Below are 12,967 nucleotides of genomic sequence, written 5' to 3'. Positions count from 1 at the left end.
TGGCCTATAGTTTCCTGGGTCCTCCTTCTTCCCCTTTTTGAAGATGGGAACCACGTTGGCCCTCTTCCAGTCCTCTAGCACCACGAGTGCTCATAAAGCCGTGCCAGGGGTCCTGCAATGACCTCAGCCAATTCCTTTAGTACTCTAGGGTGGAGATCGTCTGGACTGGCTGACTTGAATACGTCCAGTCCCTCCAGAAGTTCCCTAACCAGTTCCTCACTAACCCTTGGCCTAGGTGTGCCTCCCCTCGGGCCTGAGGGGGGCCGAGCAGGGAGGTGACTGTTCCAGTCCCTGCTTATAATATTACCTTAATAATTTTATATCTATATATGCGCCTTTATAATACTGTCTTAATAAATATTTGCTAGGATTTATACCTTCATGAAAATTATAAAGTGGGTAGATTATAGAAATGAAAAATCAGAATCACAGAAAAACTAGGCCTGGAACGGACCACAGCAGAACCCTTCCTCAAGACAAGATCATCCCTCACTAAACCATCCCAGTCAAGAATTCATCTAATCTGTTCCTGAAGATTTCCCAGGATGAAAATTCCAAAACCTTTCTGAGTAGCCTGTTTCAATGCTTAACCACTCTCAGAGTGAAAAAGTTCTTCTTAATCTCCAATTTAAATTTCCCCTGCTGTAATTAGTAAAATTCTGATATAAGTCAATAAATGCAGGATTATATTGAATTTTTTGTCTCATTAATTTAAATGCATCTACAGTGTGTGCGCCAGTTCATCCCAGTGATATACCCGGGCTGTGTGAATGTAATTCAAGGAGACAAAGTACCTTGCACAATGAAGGGTAAGACTAAATGACCCATTACCGAATTTACTTCTAGCAGATATTAAGTGTACTTCACTCAGGTGTTACACTTCCTTTATGAAATAAGTGTCATCAATGAACTAATCCTAGTTCAGACTGGCCATATGATTCATCAGTATTACAATTTACCTTTTAGTCTGTAATGAATTAATTCAGTCACTTCTATAGGCATGCAAAGAAAAGGGGAAAGAAGTCAAAGAAAGACAGTAGAAGGACACAAACTTAACATTAAGGATCTAGTCCTGCTCTCCTTAAAGTCAATGAGAATTTTGCCATTGATTTCAGTGAAAGCAGGATCAGGATCTAACCAAGTGGGCCGATATAATAAAGGTGAATGGAAGATTAAGAGGATTTTAACCTCAAAAGCAAACCTAGTAAAACAGCAATAAAGAAACTTTGTGAGGTTGTTTTACTGCTTTAAATATTATTTTGTCACTTTTCCTCCAAGCACACATTGAATAAGCAGCTATCAGGTAGGGGTATGCAAAACAGGCTGTATTCTATTCGGATTCAGCCCAAATTGGGGACAGTGATTCAATTTGTTGATTCGGATCACTGTCCCTGATTCGATTCAGCCAAATCCAAATCTGAAAATTCAATGCTGATTCACAGAATCAGTGATTCAGCCACAGACACAGCTTTAAATGTTTTTTCTATGTATGAGGTACAGGCACAGCCTGTGAATGCTGTGATGCTGGGGCAAATGAAGCGTCCCACAGGAGCGCCAGGAGGGGTGCGGGGGCCCTGTGTGTTCCCCGCCAGACCGAGAAGTGGACCTGAAGTGCTTCTGGTCCACTTCCAGGTTTGCTGCTGAGCGTGCTGGGAGACCCCCGCGCTCCTGTGGGACACTTCATCTGCCCCAGCATCGCAGCACTCATGAGCTGCCTGCTACCTAGAGGTATATAGAAAAAATATTTATAGCTGTGTCTGAATCGCTGAATTCTTCCAAACCTCTCCAAATCAATTCGGAGGGTTCCAATTCAATTCAGAGAAATTAAAGGGTCTCCTGATTTGATTCAGCCGAATCGGGCTGAAATCTCCACCGAATCAAAACATTAAGGACAATATTGTGCTCAGCCTCCATAAAGATGCAGAAGTCTGGAGTAATATAATGCACACCAGACACAGTAGCAATCCCTGGGTTCAGAGGATGAGGATTGCGAGCTACTATGAATGTTTTGTTTTGTTTTGTTTTGTTTTGCGGGGGGGGGGAGGTTCTGCAGGCTCTATAGCCCCATTTTTATCTGAAGAGGTCACTGCACCTTTAAATAAATGATCCAGAGGTCACAAGCCCTCTGCAGTTCCTGGAAATATAATGTACGATGCAAAATACTTCTTCCAAACACTGCTGGTCTCCAACACAGGGCTTAACATGCAAGGCACAATAAATAGCATTTCTTGGTAAAGCTAATCAATTCTCAGTATTACTTTTGGAGAAATTACTCCTCTGTTTAGCAGTTTGGGTTTGAACGAGACCAGCTTCTCATCTCTGCATAACTGTCATAAGCATTGTGCTGAATCAGATAGCCAAGATATTTTACTAAGACAAATAATCATTCATTTATCAAATTTTCAAGAATATTTTTTTCTCACTATCCCTAAAGTATTTTCACACTGGAAGTCTAGTTCTCAAATTTCAATAGGAAGTCCTCATATTAATGATTTAGCAAAATGATCAAGGCTTTTAAAAAACAAAACAAAACAAAAACAAAACCATACATTAAATAAATAGCTTCTGTAAAAATAACTGAAATTAATACATCTCAGTCTTGGTTCTTATGATAACTGACCAACTCTTTTAGGTATTCTTGCTGTACACCTGTGTTGTCACTAAGCTACTATAATAACAGTCAATCTAGAGAATATTATTAAATTCATACAACAAATACAAATTGAAAAAGTAATTATTTTACTGATGCAGATGATATACCCAGTTTGGGAGGAGATGTTGTCATAGGATACAAGATGAGCTCAACTGAAGTTAAATTAACAAGGAAGAATTCCTGCACCTCTGGAATATCATCCTGAAAAACACAAATAGAATAAACATTCCTTTTTGAGTCTTTTAAAGAAACAATTTGCAACTCACCCAAAAAGCAACACTAAGTCCAATATCGCAATCATATTAAGTCTCCTTTCTACCTTCCTGAAATAGTACTGGGTCTGAGAGTAATCTTCATGTGAGACATATCACATAAAGCATTAAATTTCATAGAGAAGTCACTACAGTGACACCAAACTATTCCTGAACATAAATTCCATTGTGAATTTAAAGGCATTAAAAATAACCCACTAAAAAGAAAACAAACAAAAAACATAAGAACAGAAGGAGAAATCAATTCATAACAGTTTGTAGTTAAAAAAGAACAATATTCTTAATTCTAGATATTGAGTAAAACTTAATGAGATGGTTCAATTTGATTTATGTATATCTATTTGTATCTGCTCTCTCTGATTAACTGCACCCCTTTGATTTCCATTTTTACCATTAAGGCAAAAAGCTCTTTTCATTATTTCTAAAACACAATGAAATATGCTATACAGCATTAAATTATAGGCAGGATGTAGAAACTGGGACCAGATTATGCTTTCATTCAACATGTGTATTGATGAAAGGGATTAAAATTTACCTCCAGAATGGTAATATTTATGGCAGCTGATGTTTCACCTTCCCCTAAAAGCAATGATCCAGAAACAGGTATATAATCAACTCCAGGTTCAGCCAAGGTCCCTTCTGTCTGATTCCTTAATTTAAGGTATCCTGGAACTGTTGTATATGTGATATTGATAACACCTGGTGAATTTGAAACAAAAGCAAAACATGTTTTTTATTCTAGCTCCTACATGACTACAAACCAAGTAGCAAGATAGAAAAAGCATGGGAGAAAGTAAGAGGTATCCTTGATTTACAGCCAGGTAATTACAGAATAGAGATTAGATCAAAAGCTTTCAGTGAGTCTGTGGGGAAGCACTAAGTCCTTGGCTCTGAAACAATCAACCGGGCAGGTCTGCAGTAGAGTCATGCATCTTTAAAGTTCAGGGTCCCCAGCCATACTTCTTTCTTCCAAATGGGACTACAGGGCTTGCTAAACAGACTACCCCAGTACTAGAGACAAAAGGATTGCTGGCTTCTTGGTTCCAGGACAGCCAGCCATGCCAAAGCTTCTAAGATTTGCAATTAACAATGAAAGCAATTGCTCATGTATTTGAAGCTTTAGCTTTTGATCAGGTTGATTGAACACACCTGTCCTATGTCCCAGTTTACTGTCATTTCTAGAAATCATCTTTGTTCCTTGCCAAATGGTGCTAATTTCTCCCAAAGAAAAGGAAGCCTTTCTCCAAACTTTCTCCTTTTAAATAACTAAATTAGATGTAAAAGCAAACTGAGTATGATTTGTGGTTATTTTTTGTTTATATTTCTCCTACAGTATGTCAGTAATTTTTTACATATCAAGTGATTAACTCTCTCATTCAGACATGAAACTACCAATTTCCTGAAATTTAAAGATGATGCATGAAGTGGATATTTGCATAGTTGCCATAAATCACCATTATATGCCCTAATTTATAACTATACGATTTAGTAAAGTAACAACACTCCTAAAGAAAGGAACATCTGAGAACTACCCATAATCACTAACAATATGACAGAGGTTCCTTCTCTGTGACAAAGTAGACACAACACTTTTTTTATACCAGGTGCTTGCTTTGTCCTAGCATAATGACTAGACATGTGGTACAGTATGATTACTGTTCCTAGCTGGGTAAGAAGTGCACATTTATTCTACCTTAGAATAATTTATTCTAGCTTATCCTCTCTGGAAACTTCCCCAAGTTTCCACTTCTCCAATTCTCTGGAGGTTGCTTTCTAAGGAGGGACTTGTCCCTACGCAGTGCTGAATCCTTATGGTTGACCAGTCCCTGGAAAACTGCATATTACTGCAGCATGGTTGAAGCAGTGAGGAGAATGTACCTTTAAACTTAGGTTTTAATAACACTGGCACTTTTAATTTCATTCCCTTCTCCTGCCTCTTATGAAGAATGATGTTTTAGCCCCTTAAGTTCAATCCTTTAGGCTAGGGACAGGTATTCAAAAGGCATGAGCCTGAACTGATTCAATGTTTGCAGGTTAGTCTAACCTGGCTAGGCTGAACTGGTTTGTAATTGCACAGACATCCCAGAATTGCCAACACATGTCTGCAGTGGCTCAGGCTATATCTCTGTTGCCGGGCATTTTATGTTAGATAAATAGAGCTTACAGATGAACTGGATTGGAGGGGTGAATAGCAAAGGGGTAACAAAATTAATGAATGTGCATTTCTTACCGGGCTAGGAGAAGTAATCATACTATACCACATGCCTAGTCATTATGCTAGGACAAAGCAAGCACCTAGTATAAAAAAGCATTGTGTCTACTTTGTCACAGAGAAGGAACCTCTGTCATAGTCCCCTCTCCTTCTGCACAAGAAATGAAGGAACTAACCACAGTCCAATTTCCATTTAACTTCATGTACTTTTCCATCCTTTTGATGCTTTATTTTGAAAAGGCAGAATATTGTTAGTGATTATGGGTAGTTCTCAAATGATCCTTTCTTTAGGAGTGTTGTTACTTTACTAACTTGTGTAGTTATAAATTAAGGCATACAATGGATAAGCTAGAATAAAGATGAAGAATATTTGGTTACTGTCCTCTCTGGGTTTTTGACAGCAGTAACTACATTATTCAAATAAGATTTCAGAAATCAGAAAGGTATAAACAGAGATGAACATCTGACTGGTATGACTCCTCCTAACTTTTACTTGGCCAATAAATACATGTTCATAAAATGTAAGACCTCCATATTGCAGAGAATTACACAAACCTAAAGATCCATATTCTCTGTTGATAAAAAGCTGGATGGTTCTATTTCCCTCTTGGACTAAAACTATCCTGGATGAAGAAGCAAAATTCAAAACTCCATGTGGTTCATCACTAGCCTCAACTGTCAGAATAGCTTCATACCCTTGGCTATCCAAAACAGCAGCACCTGTTGAAGGAATTCCTGTAAAATAGTCAGTGCATTTGATTAGAAAGAATTTCAAACAACTGAAATGTATTTCAATATTGGTTACAGTTTGCAATATTATATGCCAGGCAGTCAATCACATAGTTAATGAAATTAATCAAGCAGGATGTGATCACGTTGTTCCATTTTCTATGGCTGGTATGGAACCATATCTGCTGCCAACCCCACACCGAGGTAGGACCTATGGCCATCAAAAAGGGTGGTTCCACATATGTCCTGTAGTGAACATGAAACAAGTTACAATACTTCACAATTAAACTACATTTATAAAAGCATAAAATGCAAAGAGTGTAATATGAAATGATGCGAGAAAACAGAATATCATCCAAAATTAATCCAGAAGACAGGTAAGTAAAAGACAAGATTTTGTCTGTAAACATACCCGTGGCTTTAGTAATAAATACAGATTTAAATGCTGACTGTCTCAGAAGGAAGGTGAAAGGTGGGACTAGAACATTCTGCCTTGCTTGAATTAAAGGAACAATTGAAAATGGGAAAATCTGCTTGTGGCATAAAAGTAATTGTTTTAAGTGGTATAAATATCAGCTTACTTCATAACAACTGTATCCAAAAGGCATTAGTAAATATAAACATATTAGGCCCTATGCTGGCTCTGCTTAAAGAAGTATATATAAACTTCCGCTGAATTACATAGGCAAAATGCATACAGACAAATAAGGAACCAATTAAATCTTAAAATCAGTGGGGGGAAAACATTCACATCTTAAAAGTTGTTTGCAGTGCTTTACATTTTTGCTAGTAAAACCTAAAGCATTAATGTAGATACCACTCCTTTCAGTGTGTGGGTATCCTGATACATTACCATGGGTTCTGATGTCATATAGGATGAGTTTATATTCTTCTTTTTCTTCAGGAATATGGTCATCCAGCAGATGAACAAAGAATGATGCATTCAGTGATTCCTGTTTATATGAAGTGTTAAAACTGATTAGTCATTGCTGTACAAGATACAAGGCACTATACTTTGAATGTAAGTAGTGATTCCTCACAAGAGGTTTTAATTTAAGAGATCAGAAAATTAGAACCTCTAAATTGGAACTCAAAGAGAAAGAAAACAAAACATTTATCTCAGGAAGCATCTTGGGGGGAAAGGTGTTCAACCTCTCTCACCTCAGCATTAATTTCAGTTTTCATATTTCATATTTCAGTTTCCCATTGGTGTTAAATGTGCTTAAGCTGCATGATCTTACCTCAGGAAAGAAGAGTATTCCAGAATAGTTTTCAAAATTTTGTTCTACACGATCACCAACAATTTTCCAGTTAACAGTAACATTTCCCAGTCCAGGGGCAGTTCTTAGAACATGGAACTGCAAGTGTTCTCCTACAAACAGAGCACAATATTTGCCATAGAGAAACCAGAACTGCCTTTGCTTTGTAATATAACCAGAAATTAGAAGCATGCATGCCACAATTTTAGCAACTTTTTCAAAACAAACTCAAGGATCCACTAACAGTAAACCTTGATTTATATAGTACATTTGTTTTATTATTAAAGGAGAAAGAGAAAAACCCAACATCTTAAACTCTTCAGTTCTCTTTTTTCTGTTTAGTTTTGGAAAGAACTATCAAATGCATGCTTAGACTTGGCATATAGAAACAATTTGAAGGCAAAAATAAATACCCGCCAGAACATGCACAAACATCGGAACAACGGCAATATGTAGTCTACCCATATTAGTAAATGCTGTATGTACCAGCTATGATACATGTGGATTCCTATTGCAGTTCAACATAAAAAAAATGTACATATTGCTAATATTATTTCACTGTAATGTAATTTTGCACAATGCATGCAGAAAAATGCTTGCAATTACCTGTAAATCCCATTTACGCAAGTTTAACTTATAAATACAATCACAGTTACAGATTTTAAAGAGAACAAAAGAAAATATTCAAAAAAAGTTAATATTGACCTATAATTTTTCAAGAGATCTTTGTTAATTGACTTTGGTCAATGTTAGTTTACAAAAAGCATTTCTAGTTATACTAGTTACATTTTTATTATTTAGTCCAAAAGGTAAAAACTGGGGGGGGAAAAAGTAGCATAACCATCTTTGGAAAATTTGTGAAAAACAAAAATACAATAGTTTTAATACTTAAATATGTATTAGTGTAATTCCTTTAAAAAGAGTTTTAAATTTGCATTTAAAAGAGTTTTAAATGCGAATGGTTTGTGGATTTACATATTGCATCAAATAAAGATTATATGTTATTATTTATAATTGGGGTATGTGTTTAGATAGGTAGTATATACACAGTATAAGACATATGTTTGTTTTCAAAATGTAAGTATATTACATACATCTTTCAACAGCATTTTTCAGGTGCACATTGTTTAAGTTTGCCAGTACATACAGTATTGCATTGGCTTCTGAAAGTCAAGAAAACATACAGAAATCTACAGTATCAAGATACTTGGGCCTGTCCATATACAAGGGATTGTTTTAAAGTTACGTACACTGACATTCTTTTCTTTTGGAAAAAAGGAAAAATGAATGCAGTTAAGGGGGTTTTTTCTTCATCCCAAACTACTCTAAAGATGCAAAAATACACTTGTTACAAGCTTAGTTTGACTTTCCTAACTGCTAGAAAAATGCCTTTTCTGCCCATTTGTACTAGAGAAATTCAAAGGAATCACATTGATTTTGTTTTTCGTTGTTGTTAATCTTGGACATAAGCCTATTCATGTGGCCCCATAGCACAGAGACCACAATAGAGGTCAAAGGAGCAGAGAACTAGTCTATTTGATGCAGACAGGGATGTCTACTTTCTCTTGTACCTATAGGTGCCTATACATGTGCTCTGATGTGTTCTAATTAAATTAATCAAGTCTGCTGGAACATTCCAATTAAAATGTTCCACTGTGCCTCCTCATTGATGGATTCATGGATTCAGCATCCCATATTTCAAAATGGTGGTGGGAGCACTTTAACTAAAACTTATCAAACAAGTTTTACTTAAACCATACCTGCAGCCTTTTTGAAATGTGGGGTGCTGAATACAGGTAATGCTATGGTATTTTAATTACAGCAGCTGTCTGGGAGCTGCTCTTATTAAAACGCCTCCTCCCCCATTCCACAGCATGTGTATAGGCACCAGTACATGCCTCAGTAACTACCACCTACAGGGGAAAAGAGATTCTCTTCTTAAACCTGAAAGGAGCTTACCTCCTCTAAGCAATAGATTAATTTTGTGCAAAATCAGTTCATGTGGGCTGTTAGGACTTGTGTGCTGCGGCTACATAAAAAGAGTACATATTTGTTCTGTTGAGTCCATAGCTAATGTTACAGCAGTATGATTTCATTGACTGCTAATATAAATACTCTTAGTTTATAGAGGTGCAATATCTGTAACAGACCTAGTGGGACTAGATCCAGCATTATACCTTGCCACAGCTATGAAAAAATGGGAAGAAGATAAGCTAAGTTGGCTGTGAACCACCCTGGGCTCTTTCATTAGTGTGAGATCAGGTAAGGCCAGTTCAACCCCTAGTATGATTTTAGAGTATTCCCAGGACAGAATATTTGTAAGTAGTATTGATCAGCTAAAATGACAGGAAGAACATCATAAAAATACTCTAGATAGCTCCTTTTCTGTTGAAGAACCATTGTTATCCAAGGTTTGTCCATCACTGTAATGAGATGGAAATGAATTATTAACTTTAGGAGACCAGAATATAAATTTTGAAAGAAAGTGTATAAATATTTTAATTAAATTATATATAAAGCTATACAGGTGTAAAATAAAGTCCATTTCCAAATAACTTAGACCAGTATATGTGTTTATGCATCAGCATTTCATAACTCAGTTAAATCCTGGAATTTGCTGATGATTACAATCTGTGTTAAGCTGGTCCACATCATTGCTGAGAGAAGAGATAGTTCAAATGTATTAAACACAACGTCAAGATGATGGTTTCTGTGGCTCTGGGTTTCCAAGTATGTACTCTAGGGTCTACAATTTCTAGTGGGGAACATCATATATTGTTTAACACTGCACTGAAATCCATTCTATCCTATTTGAGAATTTTGCATGTCCATTTTCAAAAACAAATTCATGCTTAGCACATTATAATCTACTTCAGTGCCACAACTGCAAAATGCACAAATAAGACACAGCATATTTCAATACAATATTATGCAATACAGTCACTTATCATTGTTCACAGCAAAATTCATCATGTATAAAGCAGTTACAACAAACTCATGAGCAGTCTGTATTAGAACACTGGCCAAAACATTAAATCTAACTGACTATTAATCACCAATTCCAAAGGTTCATTAATGACCAATACTAAGACCTTTTACTTGCCATATCCAGAATGAACATAGGGAAGAGTGAATATGTATGCAATTCTGCCTTCAGTAGGTCTGAATAAATATCAAAATCATTTCTGCTGACTGGAAAATGTTTTATCAGGTCAGTTTCACCTAATTTTATTTTATTTTTTAAATTTGTTACCTAAGCCTAGAGATCTACGTGGTGAATTGACACAGAACACTGAATACATGCCTACAAAGCTATGATGCACTATATACTCATTTTGAAACTAACTTATTATTTAGCTGGTGAATAACAAGTTACATAGTAGAATAGTGAATTTGCAGTTATGTCTGATATAAGTATTTTTTTCTGGCCAAGAAAGTCTAGATATCGAAGACAAAAATGAAGCACTAATTCAGTCTATGATGTCATAATAGTTTATTCTTGTTACCTAAAAGATTCTGCATGGTTATTTTTCCTTGCTGGGAGCCAATGCACTCTTATTTGTTACAACGTGGAGAATCAATAACCAATAGTTTCCAAAATATAAACAACAATATTTCAATGTCAACATAGTATTTGCTACTGTTCTGTAAATTAAATTTAACCAAATGGAAAAGTCTCATGAGGGTCATCATAATCTCTGATGCCGAGACAGTTTGCGTCAATTCCTTGTGCTCATTGATGGTTCTGCTTAGCTTGTCAAGATTACTGCTGATGACTGGCTGCTCAGAACCATTAATGTGGAGGAAAAGTGGATTTAAAGAAAGAGTCACACCAGCACAGAATTAACATAAACCACCTAGATAAAAAACTTTCAAAGAGTTATGATGTCCTTTCATGCCTACCAATGAACACATTTGGTTTAGGAAGATTAAATGAGAATCTGTCCCTCTTAGCAACGTATATTCATCATATACTTTCCCTGGGGAAAAGATGCGTGTTCTAGTTAACTTGCCTTGACCAAGACAGCAACAAATTTTAGAGAACATTGATACTGTAGTTCATTTAGATTCAAGCAAAAGCCAAACCAAGACAATCATCGTATCTGAAAGTGCAGCAAACCTTAAAGCTAACATGCAATTTTTTCTTTTAAAACATTAATAAACATTTGTCCTTGCTAAAACTATTATATTTCTTCTTAAGTGTCCATGGGATTTAAAGATGAGACAGGACTCCTATACTCCATACCACCTACAATCAAAACACAAGTGGTCATTCCCCCAAGGGTCATGAAGGAAGGAGGGAAGGAGGTGTGTTCATCATGACAAGCTCCTATTTTTTTTGTCGTTGTTGTTGCTGTTGTATCTTTCAGAATAATTTCAAGTTGATGAAAATCATTAACAGATGATTAAACAGATAACAGTATTGCTATGAATGGATAACAACACATATGATTCAACAAAAACTGTAGTTTTATCAAAGCCCAGAATTTGGCAATAAATATAATGGGAAAATTTAGAAAGGGGCTAAAAATAGTATGCCAAAAAGCACAGAAGGTGTGACTTCAGAAAGAAAAAATGGAAACACTGCTGAAGCTATATAAAATGGTTTTGAACCCAATCTTTTTGTCCCTTCAGGGAATTCTCTGTGGGCATGGACAGAAAATTATATCATTTCATGGGGCATACATGAGCTGCTCCATTTAAACTGTTTCAATCTGACTGCTCCTGTCCTTCAGTAAGTGAAACTTCATCAGTTAAACCTATAAATTATCCTGGTTCAATTTCCGTTTGCTGAGGGATAGGATTAGACAGGCAAAATAACTGCAGGTACTGAGCTAAAGAACAGAGTCTCATGCACCCTCACACTTTTAACACAGTATCATTGTTCATTTTGTCCCTGGCCTGAGAATTATATTTGAAGGACCTTAATCCTCAGTGGAATATAACAGATATTCAGTGTGTTTTCAAGACTACTTTCATTAGCAGAATGAAAAGAACAACTTTATAAAGTCTTCATGAAGAAAGAACATTAATGTGGAAGTTGATGGCAAACAAAGTAAGTGTAGTCAATATAAAGAGGAACCCACCTTCACGGCCAATAACAGATCTTGAGGCTGTCTGAAAGCTAATAACTCCAGCTACATTGTCATTGGCCAGAATAATCAGAGTGACACTGTCAGAACTGGGTAGAATTCGGCTGCCTCCTTCAGTATAGGTCAGGCTGATTATAATACTTTCATTATCTTCTGGCTCTGGGTCATCTAAAATAGTCAACGTGACCATTTTTTTAGTTTCACCTATGAAAAAGAAATAGGAAAATACCTATATAAGTCATCATAAGTCATATGCACTTTTAGAAATGGAAGGAAAATATATGTAATTTGTCAAATTTATATTTTTATTATCCTTTTTACAGTTGAGTGTATGTTACTGAATACAATTATGCAATTATATATCATTGCAACACAACTACTAAACCCATTGTGTAACAGTCTTAAAAGTCTGAATAATTCATTTTCAAATGCCAGAATTCTTTGTGCATCATATTTGCAACACCCTTCTAACTACATTTAGAAGAGGAGTAAAGTTTTAGTGTAAAAGAAAACAATAATGCACGTGATTTTTCTAATGAACGTGTATGAACAGACTGGCATGCTCATATCCCCATAATTCTATATATATTATATTTACTGAGCTTAAGAGTTTGTATAGTATCTCATAATTCTATAACCCTTTCATGTGCATTTCCTACCTACTTTGCTGACTTACCCATTGAAATTAATATAACTATTAAACAATATAAAATTATCTGGTTGCCAAAAGTGACCCCTAAAATTTCCAG

The 12,967-nt window shown here is 36.0% G+C and overlaps 1 protein-coding gene across 1 annotated transcript in view; it reads right to left on the bottom strand.

The window, feature by feature from the left end:
- Positions 1-12,967, bottom strand: part of ADGRV1 (adhesion G protein-coupled receptor V1) — a 466,251-nt gene that overhangs the window by 327,203 nt on the left and 126,081 nt on the right. Inside the window, exons 34-39 of the mRNA XM_019532360.1 lie at positions 12,213-12,422; positions 7,108-7,238; positions 6,720-6,819; positions 5,693-5,872; positions 3,461-3,624; positions 2,761-2,854 (exon numbers count right to left, since the gene is read on the bottom strand). Coding sequence (XP_019387905.1) covers positions 2,761-2,854; positions 3,461-3,624; positions 5,693-5,872; positions 6,720-6,819; positions 7,108-7,238; positions 12,213-12,422 — 879 coding nt within the window. The remainder of the gene's footprint in view (positions 1-2,760; positions 2,855-3,460; positions 3,625-5,692; positions 5,873-6,719; positions 6,820-7,107; positions 7,239-12,212; positions 12,423-12,967) is intronic.

Source organism: Crocodylus porosus, unplaced genomic scaffold (genome assembly GCF_001723895.1).
Source record: "Crocodylus porosus isolate Cpor-Errol unplaced genomic scaffold, CroPor_comp1, whole genome shotgun sequence".
NCBI classification, from domain to species: domain Eukaryota; kingdom Metazoa; phylum Chordata; order Crocodylia; family Crocodylidae; genus Crocodylus; species Crocodylus porosus.
This window is presented reverse-complemented; position numbering and strand designations above follow the sequence as displayed.